The sequence below is a fragment of the Haematobia irritans genome, chromosome 3 (genome assembly GCF_050003625.1).
Source record: "Haematobia irritans isolate KBUSLIRL chromosome 3, ASM5000362v1, whole genome shotgun sequence".
In the NCBI taxonomy this organism is placed as follows: Eukaryota; Metazoa; Arthropoda; class Insecta; order Diptera; family Muscidae; genus Haematobia; species Haematobia irritans.
Window position 1 is genome coordinate 185,829,503 of NC_134399.1, and position 17,251 is coordinate 185,846,753.

At 38.4% G+C, this 17,251-nt stretch overlaps 2 protein-coding genes across 2 annotated transcripts in view; both read right to left on the bottom strand.

The window, feature by feature from the left end:
- The window catches only part of LOC142229853 (uncharacterized), a 150,602-nt gene that overhangs the window by 37,067 nt on the left and 96,284 nt on the right, over window positions 1-17,251 (bottom strand). The gene's annotated exons all lie outside the window — the stretch shown is intronic.
- Window positions 1,047-15,971, bottom strand: S6kII (Ribosomal protein S6 kinase II). Its single transcript, XM_075300434.1, has 2 exons — window positions 13,570-15,971; window positions 1,047-2,049 (listed from the first exon to the last, which is right to left on the bottom strand). Exons 1-2 carry the CDS (start codon window positions 15,560-15,562, stop codon window positions 1,427-1,429), a joined length of 2,616 nt encoding a protein of 871 aa, XP_075156549.1. The 5' UTR covers window positions 15,563-15,971; the 3' UTR covers window positions 1,047-1,426.

The window sequence follows — 17,251 nt, forward strand, 5'->3', positions numbered from 1 at the left end:
AAATGTTTGCTTGTTTGCGAGGCCGTTGTAGGAAAAGAATCTTTAGTAAATAGGAAACCTTCTTTAGTATTATTATTAAAATGAAATCAATAAAATTGTTAGTTTTTCTTTGGAAGACAAAAAAATAAAAAATACATTGATTTTTTTAAGACCAATAAAAACACAGTTAAAAAAAAAAAAACAAACAGCTCACGTAAAATTATAGCTTGTAAACTATTATATTTGTTTTATTTCTATATATGTAAAAATTTGTATTTTATTTAATTAGCTTGCGGGGTTGATAATTTCTCATTGTAAATTTAAAAAAAGAACAAATTATAATTATAACAAACAATGCGGCAATTGTGGTTTCTTTATTTCCATACAAAAGCTGACACATTGTTTACTTTGCCAAGTTTAAAATGGCATTATCATGCCTCCCACAAAAAGATGATTATAATATGTGGGTGATAATAAAACAAATAAAAGTGCAAGAGGAAAACAAAATGGTAAATACTTTCACTATTGTTCTTTTTATTATTAAAATATAAGCATAAACAAATATGACGATTATAAAACAATTTTTTCTAAAAAAAAAACTAAATTTGTTTATATAAAATTGAATAATTTTTTTTATACAAATATAAATTGTAATTCTCAAACTAAAAATAAAATAAAACTGTATATTTCCTGTTATCTACATAGCAGGACATAGAATCGATATTGAATACTATTAACATTAATTAAAACAGCTTATCTGAATTATATATATAAATGTATTAAATATTAAAAAAAAATGGCAATGAATAAAGTTGTTTAGAAATGTGAGTGAGATAGAGATATATAGAATGACAAGGATAACATATATGTACATATATATAATTTGCTATAAAATAAATAATTAACTTGTTTTCGCGATAAATATAAATGGAAGATTATTTTAAGAGACTTCCTAAGAAAAAGGGCTCTTAAGAAGATTTCAATAGCAATAGTTTTAGCTATTTTTCATATACATTCTATTTATATACTATATAATTTTTGTTTTATAATGTAGATTTATTTAAATGTTTTTTTTTTGTTTTGTTGTTGTGTTTATTACTATTACATTAGTAAAAACTTTGTGCTCTTGGATTTTGTTTTGTTTTTAAATAGAAAAAAGTAAGCCAGTGGTTCACAACACGTGTTATGCGATTTTCTTTTAATTTTTTTCTAATAAAATTTTTGCCCTGGTTGGTTGTGAAGAAATGGGTATTCTTTTAACAATTTTTTTTTAATGTATACTACCATAACTTTTCTTTAAAGCTTTGCTAATTTCACAAACAAATTCGACTGTTTAATTTTCACACACTCCAATTCTCCAATAGATCGTTTCAATTACGCATTACAATTATCGTAAAATTTTCAATTTCAATTTTATGAAAAATGTAGCCCACGTTTGAATTTTGGATTACGTCTGTACATTGGCACGATCTTTGGCTCGCCGTTTGGCCAACATGGAGTCGGCTACGGGACCTACATTAGCTGCCTGTGGTATAGCTATTGCCCGGAATGTTGCATCTACGGCTCCACGTAATGCGGCATTTGCTTCTCGTACAGTATTGGCATTTTGTGCAAAACTTGCATTGGCAGCATTAAATCCTGATTGTGTTGCAAACTGAGCAGCATTTGTTGTTGGCACATAGTATTCGGTTAATCGTACGGAACCAGCCGACTGTTCTTTCAACCATGAATGTTGTAGAATTTGTGCTGCTGTTGGCCTATTTTCTGGTACAATATGTAACATTTGACCCAATAGTTCTTTAACACCACTGGAAATGCCCGACCATCGCGTAGATGAGAAATCGATTTGTCCCGATCCAATTCGCTTCAATATCACATCTGGAGAATCATTGGGCGTCGATGCAAATGGTGTTCGTCCCGAGAGCATAATGTACAGCAATACTCCCAGAGACCAAATATCACAGGCCAAATCATAGCCTTGGCGTTTTAATACTTCTGGTGCAACAAAATTAGCGGTATAACATGGTGTCATCAGTAGACCATTATCGGCACGCAATTGTTTTGCAAAACCTAAATTCGAGTAAAATAATGATGATGTTTCAATAAAATATAGAAAATAATGAATACAGGTCCGTTATGGTCTGGTAGTCTTTGTCCGAAATAAGGCCATGGATAAATTAATTTCTTGGCATGCAGATATCGAGATCATATGTAAGTGTTTTTGGTCGGAATTTTACCCCTGGATACATACAAATTGCTTTAACTGAAGAAATATCAAAAAATCAAGTGCTAAACTCTCGTTTTCGTGAACCACATTGCCATTTCGGTAAAAATTGCTAATTCTTTACAATCCTATTAGATCTTAGCAAATGTTTTGCTTAAGCAATGGAGAGAACAAATTTTCTTCACAAACTTAGTTTAGGTGGATTGATCAAGAATTCTGCTTAGGGGTTCTATGTGGAATATCTTCAATGCGTGATTTTGGATGTGCAAACGAATGTCAAAATAAGGACAAAAACCCATTATTGGCACTTAAAAACAAAAAGAAAGCCGATGTTTTCTAAGGTACCCTGCAATCCATGATTCCTGCCAGATATGCTGTGGAGATCACTTCTAATTTTGGAATGTGTTGTTTTTAATGTAGTTTCATTCATTTTGTTCTATGCTTGTGTAGTTCAACTAGTAGCCAGATCAAGGAACTCTGCGACAAGGATGGGGTGTGTCCAGAGTGATCTGGTGGTGAGACGGGTAGGCTTAGCCGGGCAAGCAAAAAGGTGACGAGTGTCATGTGACCTTTGATTACAGATGGGACACACGTCAGCTACGCTGCTGTCAATCACTGATAATTATGAATTGAGGCGGGTGCACTTGCCTGATCTTAGTTGCGCCAAAACTGCCGGTCTGCCGTGGGAGGTCTCTCTCTTCCGGTGCTATGGGCGGCGGTCGGACTACGAGAACAGGATTAACCTTGTAAAGGGTGATTCTTTTGAGGTTAGGATTTTCATGCATTAGTATTTGACAGATCACGTGGGATTTCAGACATGGTGTCAAAGAGAAAGATGCTCAGTATGCTTTGACATTTCATCATGAATAGACTTACTAACGAGCCACAACGTCGAATTTTCAGTGAATGGGCCCTAGAAAAGTTGGCAGAAAATCCGCTTTTTTATCGACAAATTTTGTTCAGCGATGAGGCTCATTTCTGGTTGAATGGCTACGTAAATAAGCAAAATTGCCGCATTTGGAGTGAAGAGCAACCAGAAGCCGTTCAAGAACTGCCCATGCATCCCGAAAAATGCACTGTTTGGTGTGGTTTGTACGCTGGTGGAATCATTGGACCGTATTTTTTCAAAGATGCTGTTGGACGCAACGTTACGGTGAATGGCGATCGCTATCGTTCGATGCTAACAAACTTTTTGTTGCCAAAAATGGAAGAACTGAACTTGGTTGACATGTGGTTTCAACAAGATGGCGCTACATGCCACACAGCTCGCGATTCTATGGCCATTTTGAGGGAAAACTTCGGAGAACAATTCATCTCAAGAAATGGACCGGTAAGTTGGCCTCCAAGATCATGCGATTTGACGCCTTTAGACTATTTTTTGTGGGGCTACGTCAAGTCTAAAGTCTACAGAAATAAGCCAGCAACTATTCCAGCTTTGGAAGACAACATTTCCGAAGAAATTCGGGCTATTCCGGCCGAAATGCTCGAAAAAGTTGCCCAAAATTGGACTTTCCGAATGGACCACCTAAGACGCAGCCGCGGTCAACATTTAAATGAAATTATCTTCAAAAAGTAAATGTCATGGACCAATCTAACGTTTCAAATAAAGAACCGATGAGATTTTGCAAATTTTATGCGTTTTTTTTTTTAAAAAGTTATCAAGCTCTTAACAAATCACCCTTTAGCTTCTCCCGCTTCATCCTGTTCAGATCTGTCTGGTATGCTGCCTACTCTAAGGGCTCTCTTTTGTAACGCTCGATCTCGGTCTCTAGAAGGTGAAGATCAACCCTTACATTCCTGGGTGGGGGTTGTCTATCCACAAGATGGTGATTTGGATGACAACTTCGATATCAACCCAAGAGGTACTGCTTTGACAACATGTAATTGTGTCGACGCACTGGGATTATCTTGGTCCCCGCATAAAGGTGATCCAGGGGTGTACTGCGGAGACATCCTGTTGCGGTTCTAAGGGCAGCGTTCTGACAGGTCTGTATGTTATTCCACTGCGTATCAATCGTTTGAGGTGTCCACACTGGCGCTGCATAGTTAACCACTGACCGGCCAATTGCCTTATATGTCGTCAACAAGGTTTCTTTGTCCGCACACCAAGTGCTGCCGGCAAGCGACTTGAGGACCTTGTTTCTACCGCGGAGCTTGTCACAAATTGCAGTGGCATGGGAGGACGACTTAAAAAGGCTGTCGAATGTGACCCCGAGAATCTTGGGGTAATTTGTGGTCGGAATTATTTCGTCGTCGACTCTGACATTCTACTGCCTGCGTACTTCCACCGTCCATGTAGTTAATAGTGTGGCTGAGGAATTGGTGGGAGATATCCTCAAATTTCTTGCAGTAAAATAACTGGTAAGATCAGCGAGGTAGACATTCAATCGATCGCAAATGTCATCAACAATGGGCCCGGATGCCACGATTGTGCAATCGTCAGCATATGATACAATCTCGACGCCGTCAGGGTGTGAAATCGAGGACAGGTAGAGATTAAACAGTGCCGGGGATATCACCCCACCCTGGGGAACTCCCTGTTTAATTCTACGAGGTTTTGATTTCCTGTCCCTGAATTCCACGTACGACTGGCGTCCGCGCAAATAATTCAGAACCCAACGCTTGGTTCCTGCCGGTAGGGACGTATTCTCGATGTCCTCGAATAGTGTGGCATGGTTGACCATATCGAATGCCTTCCATAGGTCAAGCGCCACGAGGACCGTCCTGTGACACGGCTTGGGCTGATTGAGTCCCATATTCATGTGTGCTGAAATGGCGTGCAAGGCTGTCGTTGTGCTATGCACCTTACGGAATCCATGTTGATGATGGACAGCTGGAAAATTCTCCTCAAGGCTGGGGAGGAGTAGTGCCTCAAGTGTCTTCGCTACTGGCGAGAGAAGGGATATCGGTCTGTACGATTCACCTTTGCTCGAGTCTTTGCCTGGCTTCAGTAGTGGAATCACCCTACCCATTTTCCAGACATCGGGTATAATGAGTGATTCTAAGGACAAATTGAGGAGCCTGGTCAGGTACTCAACTCCCAGTATTCCCAGATGCTTCAGCATTAGCATTGAAATTCCGTCGGGGCCCAACGCCTTGGATGATTTCGCGCTGTTGATGACATTGGTAACTTCGGCTGTGGTAAATTGTGGTGTGTCATCGGTTCGGAGACCATGTATGCGACTAGTGGCTCTTCTTTTCGCTCTATCACTCTCAGGATGCTCGACAAACTGTCGGTTGAAAAATCTGGCGCATCTCTTCGGATCAGTCACCGTCACGTCGCCAAAGGTGATTGTAATCCCATCATCCCTTGTGGTGGGGTTTCCCGGGATGCACCTTCTCCAACACAAAAAGACGGACGAAAAAGCACGTACACTGATGTGACAGCCGCTGGCCAATGGGTGGTGTCCATCGGGTCAATCCGGTACAAAGAACCCGCCGCCGTGGGGTTGTAAATTTTGTATGAATGTTTCTATAGGTGTTCAAATCAATTCCTTTTAGTACTCAAAGTGCCGAGACGTCTGAAAATGCCAAATTACTATCTAAACACATGCGGAAGTTGTAACTAGCTAACATCACAATGATGGATGATATCGACCGACTATAGCACATTACTATAAATTCAACTGCATACGGAATGCGTCCAGCATCAATGGATTACGCATTGCGGAATCTATTGCCAAGGTTCTTCTAACGGTATATTTACTAGTCAGGCAACACACCCCAGTCACACAATCATCCCAATGTTATACTGACACACAAACATCTCCACCTATTCTAATATCCTTTGTTATGAGATAACACATGGCCATAGAACAACCATTATAGCAACCGCAACAACAATTATTTCGGATCCTATATACCTGACAAAGGATTGATACCTCCCTCTTCTTTGCACATATGCCAGTACATCAATAACAAAGCCATCTATTTTCAATCTATTCAAATCTTCATATTGAAATTTTCATAAATTGTCGCTTCATTGATTATCGTCACATTTCGGTGTGATTCTTTGAAGTGTTTATTTGACTTTCGATAATGTTTTTTTGCTCTATCTCTAAAAAAAAAAACACTCACAAATCGAACCCGGTAAGGCGGTAGTAAATATGATAACATATGTTAGAGGCCACAAATTAAATAAACTCCCACGGATAATGAATGTTACACACGCACCACATAATGAATTCTTCATCTGGACAAAATGTAAACGACTCCAAATTTTCCATATCTGAAAGAGAGAGCGAGAGGAGAAAAAGGCAATGTGGAATTTTAAACCACATGTTGTTGTTTAGTACATAAACAAACAATTTAAATCACAACCATCTTCAATCCCTATATTAAAAAAAAGCCAGCCAACCTACGCACTTACATGGTCATCCTCCCACTCGCTCTACTCAAACTCATATACACGGACGGACAAACACGCTCAATTACATGTAAGAGCATTTCTATAATTAGAACCACCCTTAAAAAGCAAGTAGATGACTGTGGCTGAACGGACTGATGGACGGACAACAGAGGTCGTTAGCTAGATGTCTTGACACGGACTCAATTGTCGTAGGACAAAATATGGAAGTTTACACGGTTGCCAAATAGTTTTAGTGAATGCCACAGTTCTTTTTAGGTTTTAAAGTATTTCAGATAGTAAACTTGGACAATCATTGTACTAATCTGGACTTAGATGTATGTGTACAAGGGCTATGATTTTAAAATACGCAGAAAAAATATAGCGCAAATATTTGTTTAAATTAAGGTCTAGTTTGAATATGAAAAAATCGAGGAATTATTTGATTGAAGTGATTTCGGCAATATCCTCTAAAAATGGTAGCCACCGTGGTGCAATATTTAGCATGTTGCATCGTATGTTGCCTTGCATACAAATGGTCATGTGTTCAATATCAGTTGCGACCCAAGTTTATCAGCGGAATCACCCTATTAGTAATGCTTGTAACATTTCTGAGTGTTTCAAAGTTTCTCCTATCTTCAAAGCTTCACGGTAACGAGAAATACCGGTCGGGGCGCTGGGCCCCGACGGAATTTCAATGCCACCGCTGAAGCATCTGGGAATACTTGGAGTTGAGTACCTGACCAGACTCCTCAATTTGTCCTTGGAATCACTCATTATACCCGATGTCTGGAAGATGGGAAGAGTGATTCCACTACTGAAGCTAGGCAAAGATTCGAGTAAAGGTGAATCGTACAGACCGATATCCATTCTCTCGCCAGTAGCCAAGATACTTGAGGCACTACTCCTCCCCAGCCTTGTGGAAAATTTTCCAGCTGCCCACCATCAACATGGATTCCGTAAGGTACACAGTACGACGACGGTCTTACATGCCATTTCGACACATATCAATAGGGGACTTAATCTGCCGAAGCCGTGTCATAGGACGGTCCTCGTGGCGCTTGACCTATCGAAAGCGTTCTATACGGTAAACCATGCCACATTATTCGAGGACATCGAGAACACGTCCCTACCGGCAGGAACGAAGCGTTGGGTTCTGAATTATATGTGTGGACGCCAGTCGTACGTGGAATTCAGGGACAAGAAGTCAAAACCCCGTAGAGTTAAACAGGGAGTTCCCCAGGGCGGGGTGATATCTCCGGCACTGTTTAACCTCTACCTGTCCTCGATTCCACCCCCTCCTGACGGCGTCGAGATTGTGTCTTATGCGGACGATTGCACAATCATGGCATCCGGGCCCATTATTGATGACATTTGCGATCGATTAAATGTCTACCTCGCTGATCTTACCAGTTATTTCACTGCAAGAAATTTGAGGATATCTCCCACCAAATCCTCAGCCACACTATTCACTACATGGACGGCGGAAGTACGCAGGCAGTTGAATGTCAGAGTCGATGGCGAAACAATTCCGACAACAAATTAACCCGAGATTCTCGGGGTCACATTCGACAGCCTTTATAGGTCGTCCGCCCATGCCACTGCAATTTGTGATAAGCTCCGCGGTAGAAACAAGGCCCTCAAGTCGTTTGCCGGCAGCACTTGGGTTGCGGACAAAGAAACCTTGTTAACTTCATATAAGGCAATTGGCCGGTCAGTGGTAAACTATGCAGCGCCAGTGTGGACACCTCAAACGAGCGATAAGCAGAGGAATAACATACATACCTGTCAGAACGCTGCCCTTAGAACTGCAACAGTATGTCTCCGCAGTACACCCCTGGATCACCTTTATGCGGAGACCAAGATCATCCCAGTGCGTCGACACAATTACATGTTGTCAAAGCAGTACCTCTTGGGTTGCTATCGAAGTTATCATCCAAATCACCATCTTGTGTATAGACAACCCCCACACAGGAATGTAAGGGTTGATCTTCACCTTCTAGAGCCCGAGATCCAGCGTTACAAAAGAGAGCCTCTAGATCAGGCAGCATACCAGACAGGTCTGAAAAGGATTCATGAGGATACTGTAGCTGAAGCGGTGAGAAGCTACAAGGTTAATCCTGTTCTCGGAGTCCGACCGCCGCCCATAGCACCGGAGGAGAGAGACCTCCCACGGCAGACAAGGGTAGTTTTGGCCCAACTAAGATCAGGCAAGTGCAGCCTCAGTGATTGATAACAGCGTAGCTGACTTGTGTCCCATCTGTAATCAAGGGCCACATGACACTCGTCACCTCTTTGCTTGGCCAGCTACGCCTACCCGTCGCACTACCAGATCACTCTGGACACACCCCATCCTTGCCGCAGAGTTCCTTGATCTGACTACCAGCTGAACTACACAAGTGTAGAACAAAATGGATGAAACTACATTAAAAACTGTTACAACAACAACAACAACCGTTCGGACTCGGCTATAAAAAGTATATCCTTCTTGTACGCTTTCTCCATTAGATATTTGAAGTAAATGAAAGTGAAATCTTGACCCCTGGTAGTAATATGAATCTGAACTGATTTTGACCAAATTTGCCATGCATAGCTTGAATGGAAATTCTACTCCCTCTGAGCAAAATTTCTTGTGAAGCAGGTCAAAATTTCACTCCGATTTACTATGAGACTAAATCGGGCGATGTATAGTAGAGCTCGACCGAAGCATCGACAATCGGCCTTCGGCGCCAAGAGACCGACTAACCGAAGCTGAAGCTTTTTGAATAATTTATTTCATTGTCCTAGTGCTAAATTTGTCTCAGTCAAAACACCCAGTACAAATAAAATGTACAAAGATTAATAAAAAAAATCCTTTTTTGTCATTATAATAAACAAACTATTGAATTTGTAAAACTATAAAGTCTGTTAGCTTTAAAAGAATATTATAAGACATGGACTGAATTACCTCTTATTGTTGTTTTTATGCAAAAATCTTTTTAATTACAAATCTTATTACAATTTAATTACAAAATTGAGGAAAATAATCGCGGCCGATTATTGCTTTTTGCCGAACATGGGCTTCGGCCAAACAAAACCCGCTTTGGTCGAGCTCTAGTGTATAGATTTGCATTTGGCACTTTCATGAATGGATTAATTTGGTGTTTAAAGCAAATAAAAAGTATTGGTTTTCTGTACCTGATTAACCTTGCAAGTCATCCATTGTTTTGTACACTAACGCTATCCTCCACCGTTTTAACTACGACATATTTCAAGGCGCTATAAATAGCGTCGTGAGCAAACATGAGAACCAAAATTGAATTTATATTTGAACCAAGTTGAATTTTAATTAATATTATATAAATAAAGTTGATCAAACTGTTGCATTAGTATAGCCTAGGTTTATCATTTCACAATCAACAAAAACACATTTGAGATCGAAAATAAATTTCGAAGAATGACTTCCCAGGTTTAATAAAAACTGCATAATCTCCTTAGATATTTCTAAAGAGTTTCTTTCATGAATACAATCACATAACAAATTCAATTGGAATATACCTAATACACATCCATATTTCTTCAACAATTCCTGTAGCCCGAAAAAGTGTGCCCCACAAATTTTAAAAATAACTTCGAATTCAAGCTAAATATCCCCTCTAATCCAAGAACAATGTTAATGGAAATGGTGTTTTTGTATAATATGGGAGAGGGAGTGGTAGTGATGCTGCACAACATTGGAGAACAAAATATATTGACGTAGTAGTAGTAAAATGCGATTTACTACCATAACAACCATTTCATTTCATTCCATTTTATTTCTTACAATTCATTTTTAAGAGAAGGAGGAAGCTGTAAAGCATTTACAATTAGGTTTGACACATACCATTTCGTTGTTCCTAAAATTGTATGTTGCCCATTCCCCCCCACTATCTAATATATTAGTCTGGTATGAGGTCATATAAACATTACAAATGTCAATTGATATTAGTAAATACATATGTAGCCACGATGTGCGTTTATTTCAATTTCTGTCGTTTAATGTTTTTTTTTTTTTTGTTTTGGAATAGAGATCATTTTCACAAAAAAGCACCATGCCTTGAGCAACTATGTTAAATCAATGTGTGATGTATTTACATTACAAAAAATTATCGATTCAGTTTTCCTACATAGTCAAAATTTCTGAAATAACATGACAATAAAGAGATTTTTCTAGGGTTCTGTAAGATACAGGGGGAGAGTAGTGCTGATGGCTTCATGGAATATGATTTCTACGTTGCTACACATCCAAAATTGATGGACATGTAAGTTATGGAGTATATTAAAATGATGTATAGCTAAACATGGCGTAAATGACCACAGGTATAGTTTTTGTATCACCAATAGCAAGGGGGTATAAAAGTTTGCCTTTCCTTTGTAAGAGATCGAAATATTGATTTCCGAACATAAATAAATTATTGATGGAGGAGAAATTGGAAAACAATTTTTGTCAGTCTTTACATCTGTTTTATTCACGGTAAGATCTTAAGTAATAAATCGGTCTAAATTTTAATCCAAACTCTTAGAAGTTTTTTGAGATCCATAAGCTGAATTTGGTTTATTTCGTTCCATTTTCTGATATAGCCCTCATCTCCAAATTTGGCGCCTCGAAGGCAAATAAGCCATTATATCAATATAGTAAAAGGATAACATTTACACGTATTTTGAAACAAAAAGAACCTAGTATCTTTCGGTTTATGGTTTGATAAACTTATTTTTAGAACCATAAGCTGAAATTGGTTTATTTCATCCCCCATATAGACAAATCTCCAAATTTGAAGGTAAATAAGCTATAATGCGATCCGGTTTATATATCAGTCAGTCGGGTTTCTCATATAACACCATTTGTTGAGCGCTTTGTGGGGTGTTCGTTCCACAGTCTAGTATCTATTCGTAGTCTGATGCTGTTTTACAGGGTATGGAGGAATCAGTGCCCTACGTTTCCGACGCAGTCATTTGTGTTCACGCATTCCTCGCGGAGCAATCAATTGGTTGTACCAAGGGTCGAAAATGGGCTGGTTGAGATATCTTTGCTCGGGCTTTTAATCTCCTTCCTGACGCCTTGAGGACGTTTGGAGTGTCTGATTCGGTGTACCGTGGTAGGCTATTGGAACACTTTGCTTCTGAGAGCTTTTGACGCGTGGGTCTGACGCCTTGAGGACGTTTGGAGTGTCTGATTCGGTGTACCGTGGCAGGCTATTGCAATACTTTGCTTCTGAGAGCTTTTGACGCGTGGGTATTTTAATAAATATTTATTGTTAGTTTTATGAATATTGTTTGCGGTTAGGTGGGGACTCTGATAGGCACTATTATTTTTACTGTAATTGTTATGTGAACTATTGTTAATTTGCCAGGGGGGTTTTTTTGTATATTGAAATTTGTTAGTACATATATTATTATTGTTACGAGTTTAGGGTAAAAAAATAAAGAGATATTTGCTATTTTTGCGTTGGATTATCATTTTTTAGTAGTATAGCGAACTGATCGGTAATTCATAAGGCTATATATGTACATATCTACTTTTAAGAGTTTAGGGTAGGCATTAAGGATTCTGCAATTCTGTTTTGAATTTATGTATTTTTTATTAAACTGAATTGTAGTCTGTGTAATTTTGTCATAATTGGCCATGGGGCTTTGAAATTTCAAATAGAGTATGAATATGAGTATGAATAATATTAAAATGATAAAACTGAGTGGTATTTTAGATCACGAAGTGCAGGTGTCTGCCGGTTTATATTTTGATAAAGAGTCCCCATTGACCGATTTTCAGATTTGAGTTATTGAAGGCCACAATTTGTATCCTATAATTTGTATCCTATTTCATTATTTCAATTCAATTTTTATTAATCAATTCATGCAGATATCCTAACCCTAGTCCATTGTAATTACTTTATTTGCCCAAAAAGGCTTAGAATTACTTACTATGAATGAATAAATAATAAAATTTCAAAACGCATTAATTAATTATTAAAAATTTAATTTTCACTTTTTAAGAGCTATACCAATTTTTAGATATTGGTCTGCGTTCTTATATAGCTGATCTACTGATTAGTCTTTTTGGGGGTATAAAAGCCAGATTTTGAATCGAATTGGGGGCTATATGCGTGATACGGTTATGCCACCTTTTACAAGCGGTGATATTTTTGTGCCATTTTTTGTAGTGATACTTTTTTTAATTTGTATGCCACCTTTTTATACATTTCGATCCGAAATATGGTCAGTGTTTTAACAAATAATCGAGTATACCGAGTTCTGCCTAAAAGTATGCAAACGAAAAGTTGAATTGACTTGACCAAAATAAAAAAAAAATACTTTTAAGGTTGGTATTAAGTTCGAGTTTAGCCGCTAAAATCGTCATTTTTTCACGATTACTTTTCTTTAATAATCTATTTTAAGGAAAATTTGCTTTGGGATATTCCCCATAAAGTTATAATGAAATCTGCAACAAACATGTATAATTTTATAACTTTTTTTTACTGATTTAGTTTTCACTTTAGTGAAAATTAGCGGATAAACTCGAACTTAATACTCACCTCTAGCGAAAAAGTCTGAATGTCGACATTGGATTAAAAGGGGATGAAAATATTTCATTAGTAACTCTCAAAGAATCTGTCGGTAATATCATTTATTTTAAAATGGATACATGTGTACTGACATATGGGAAATTAGAAAGGGGGAAAGTACTTTTTTATAATTTGAAAAAGACCAGATCTCCACATGTCGATTTTCCAAATTTTAAATTACTTGAAAGTGGGATTTTTCAATCATCTCAAAATGTTAATTTTTAAAAAATTTGTAAAAGTCCAAAATTCTATTTTTTGACGGGAATCTTGTCATTGAAGAATCCAAGAAGGAACAAAAATAAACATAAATAAAATTGTTAAGCCTTGTTAAAACCATTTGTAACACATTTTATTTTGACTTCAGAAAGCAATTTGTCTCTCACATGACCAATGTCAATTTCTGTCCAGTAATTTCGTTTCATTTCAGTCATATCCATACTTACCCAAATCACATAGTTTCAAAGTTTCCGGGGTTTGTTTCATGCTTGCATATATCATATTCGACGGTTTCAAATCTCTATGGACAACGCCATGTTCATGGAGATATGCAACAGCTGACACCATTGTCCTTAGTACCGCACTAGCCTCACTTTCACACATTTGACCTACAGCCAAAATTCGATCTAATAGTTCGCCACCTTTTAGTAATTCCATTACAAGATAGGCCGAAGATGAATCCTCATACACAGAGAATAAGGTGACAATATTCGGATGATTGCCATAACGCAACATAATTTCAACTTCTTCCCAACAGTCTGATGATGATGCATTGGCCATATAGGCAGCTTTTTCTATGATTTTCACAGCAAAATGTTTTTTGGAGGACTTGTGTTCACACAGCCGACAAATGGAAAAGGTACCACGACCCAATTCTTGTAGAACATTATAGTCGTTGTGGAAATTACCCGGAAGTACACCAGGTAATGTGCGAGGAGGTTCTTGGCATGGTAGATAAGGTGAAGGTGGTGATTGTGTTTGATTGTTAAGCGATTGTTCCAATAGTATAGGGGCAACGAAACTAAAACCTCTGAATATTTCATGGGCCGATGCTGAAATAGGACCACCTGGAGAATCTCGTGGGGATTTTGAGGTATACTCCACATCAAAGTAAAAGGCATCGTCACGTGATACTGCGGGTATGAAAGGAGGTCTTACCTCTTTCTTTTCCAAATGCAACCAATCGATGGTGGAGAAAAAACAGTGAGCTTTTATATCCAATATACCATTGGGCCCGGCACCCAGACGATTTTGGGGATTTCTTTTAAACAAAGCTCGCAGTAAAGCTTGAGCTTCAGGCGAAAGATTCTCTGGCATTCCCAGCTTAGATCGGAGAATTTGTGTCATTGTCTCCTGTCGAGTTTGACCATGGAATGGTAAGTTACCAGTTAACATTTCATACATTAGTACACCAAATGACCACCAATCGGCAGCAAAATCGTGTCCTTTTCGATTGACAATTTCTGGAGCCATATACTCAACGGTGCCACAGAAGCTATAGGTCTTCGAGCCGTCCAACGGTTGTTTGGACAAGCCGAAATCAGTCAAAGCTATATGACCATTTTCATCGAGCAAAATGTTCTCCGGTTTTAAATCACGATAAATAATGCCCAACGAATGCAAGTGATTGAGAGCCAAAGCCAACTCGGCCAAATAAAATTTTACATCTTCCTCCGTAAACATTACCTCTTTGGAAAGACGTGTGAACAGATCTCCACCTCTCAAAAAATCCAATATTAAATACAGTTTGCCCGGTGTCTGGAAAGCATAGTGCAACTTCACAATAAATGCATGGCCTACGTCTGCCAATATTTTCCTTTCATTTGAGCTGCGCACTCTGTCCTTGATCTTTAGGGTGGCTTTCTTCAAAACCTTCATGGCATACAGAGTGCCCGCATCTTTGCCAATAACCTTACGTACTAAAAACACTTTGCCGAAAGAACCTTCGCCCAGGACACGAAGCAACTCGAATTGTGAAGGGTCTGCCTTGTCATGGCCTTCCTTGATGACCTCTCGTATGTCAAACTCATTTTCTCTCAGTTCACAGTCATCCGATTGTGGTGCTGTTGAATAACACTCGGAATCACTTAGGTCCATAAGGTCATTGGATGATGCCTCTAGATTTTGATGTTTACCCAAAGCCGCCTGCAGCTCCGAAGAGGACTCAATACGTAAGCCCAGTGGGTCATTAGGTTGCTGAAGTTGCTGCTTTCGTCTCTGGTTGTTTGCGACCGTTGTTATTCCTGCACTCTCCTCGTCAGTGGGAGTGTGTTCCATGGGTGTTACCGCCAGGCTACTGCAGCCGGATGAAGTAATCTGCATACGTGCCAAACCCACATGTTCATTGAGTTGGCAGTTCGAGGACGAAGGTAAATTTGAAGCTGTAACGCCCAGTTGTTGCTGTTGTCTTAGATCTTTATGAAGATCTGCCAACGGCATGGTGGCGTTGAAGGAAAACTGCTGCTGGGAAGCTAACGTCGTGGTGGCAATTGAGGCAAACGATTAAATGCACAAAAAACTTATTCAAAGGTATTTGCAATGTTTTCTTTTTTGCGTAGACAAACAATAAACTCGGAATGAGGAACTACAACGGAAGAACTACACACACACACGTACAAACGAACAAAGTGATGACCTACCAGTGGAAGGCGTAGGCGAGCGTGACTGGCCTTCACTGGAAAAACATTAATTAACGCGTATTTCTTCGATACACCGTGTGTTGTGCTTTTGCAAAATACAACCGATTTGTTGTTTCGCACACGCCACCGTTTTTTAATCACGATTTTTCAATAAAAACATGTATTTTGTGACTGCAGGTCTCACTTGATTCATTAACGACTTCTTTTTGTTGTGGCTAGTCTCGATTAATAATTTTTCAACAATTATCCAATCGATAGCTCAACTATCGAAAGATTAATCGATGACACACACACACCTAATTATGGACGCTCAACGTCCACCGAATGTTAAAATAAAATTCAAAAGGCGCAAATAAATGCATTTTCGCTGGGGAACCGTAGTTCAGTATTCACAGCGCAAATCCATTAATTTTTCCGGTTATCTAAATTTCGAACTTCCCATTAAATTGAAAATCATTTTACGAAAATAATCACAAGTAATTGAAATCAAAACTGGAAGTTCAAATTTGAAGTGAAGATACGACTTTTTTGCCAGGAAATGATCTAGAGAATCAAGGCAAAATAAGCCCAAAAGTTAAGGTAAGTACTATGTTCGCTTTTCGACTTGACGTTTTCGCGGTTACTTTATTAAAACAGTTCAATATAAAACAGACAAATTAACGCAATTGATGTGCAGTTTCTTGTTCCTCTAAATTTCGGCAAAACTTTATGGGAATATGGTTGTTTTCATTTATAATTTTGATTATTTCAGGAAAGGTAGTCGCGAAAATAAAGTGCTTTTCAACTCGAAAACCGAACAACAAAAAAAGTCTCAATTTCCTTAATGGTATTGTGCTACGTTTTTAAGGTCAGTACTATGTTCAATATTCGCGGTGGCATTTCGCGGTTACTTTTTTAAAACAATTCAATATAAAGCAGATAAATTAACTCAATTGATGCGCATTTTCTTGTTCCTCTAGATTTCGGCAAGACTTAACAGGAATATGTTTTTCTTTTATAATTTTTATTATTTAAGAAAACCGAGTTAGAGAGGTTTAATGCAATTTTTTTACGGATATTACTAAGCAAAGGTTTATGTATAATATATCGCTGGAAAGGTATTTTTTTATGTTATTTAGAAAAACAAAACTTACGAAAATTTAACGTTTTTGGGGGCAAGGAACCAATTTTGGGAGCAACTCTAGTTTAGCTATACCTCGTAAAAAAAATTTTTTTGGCTCGATAGAGAATTAAATTTGACATCGAAATAAACAGTAACCGGTTGGCGGTCGTAACCGGTTAATCGGTTATTCGAACCCAAAATGTAAGCAAATAATCGTTAATAAAACCGGTTTTAGTGAACCGATTACTTTTTTTACTACATCACTAAAAAGCTAAAGGTAAGACCTTTCAAATGAGGTACGGCTCGAGTTTATTCGCTTATCAGTTTAGTTTTTAGATGAAAAAATGTGTGTTTTGAATCGGTTTTTTGACAAAACCGGCTTTTAAT

Bases quoted from the DNA above. Each gene is read 5' to 3' on its own strand.
- S6kII (XM_075300434.1), bottom strand. From the start codon at position 15,562: ATGCCGTTGGCAGATCTTCATAAAGATCTAAGACAACAGCAACAACTG. The intron at 2,050-13,569 runs GTAAGTATGGAT...ACTCGAATTTAG, and splicing joins TTTGAAACTATGTGATTTGG to GTTTTGCAAAACAATTGCGT.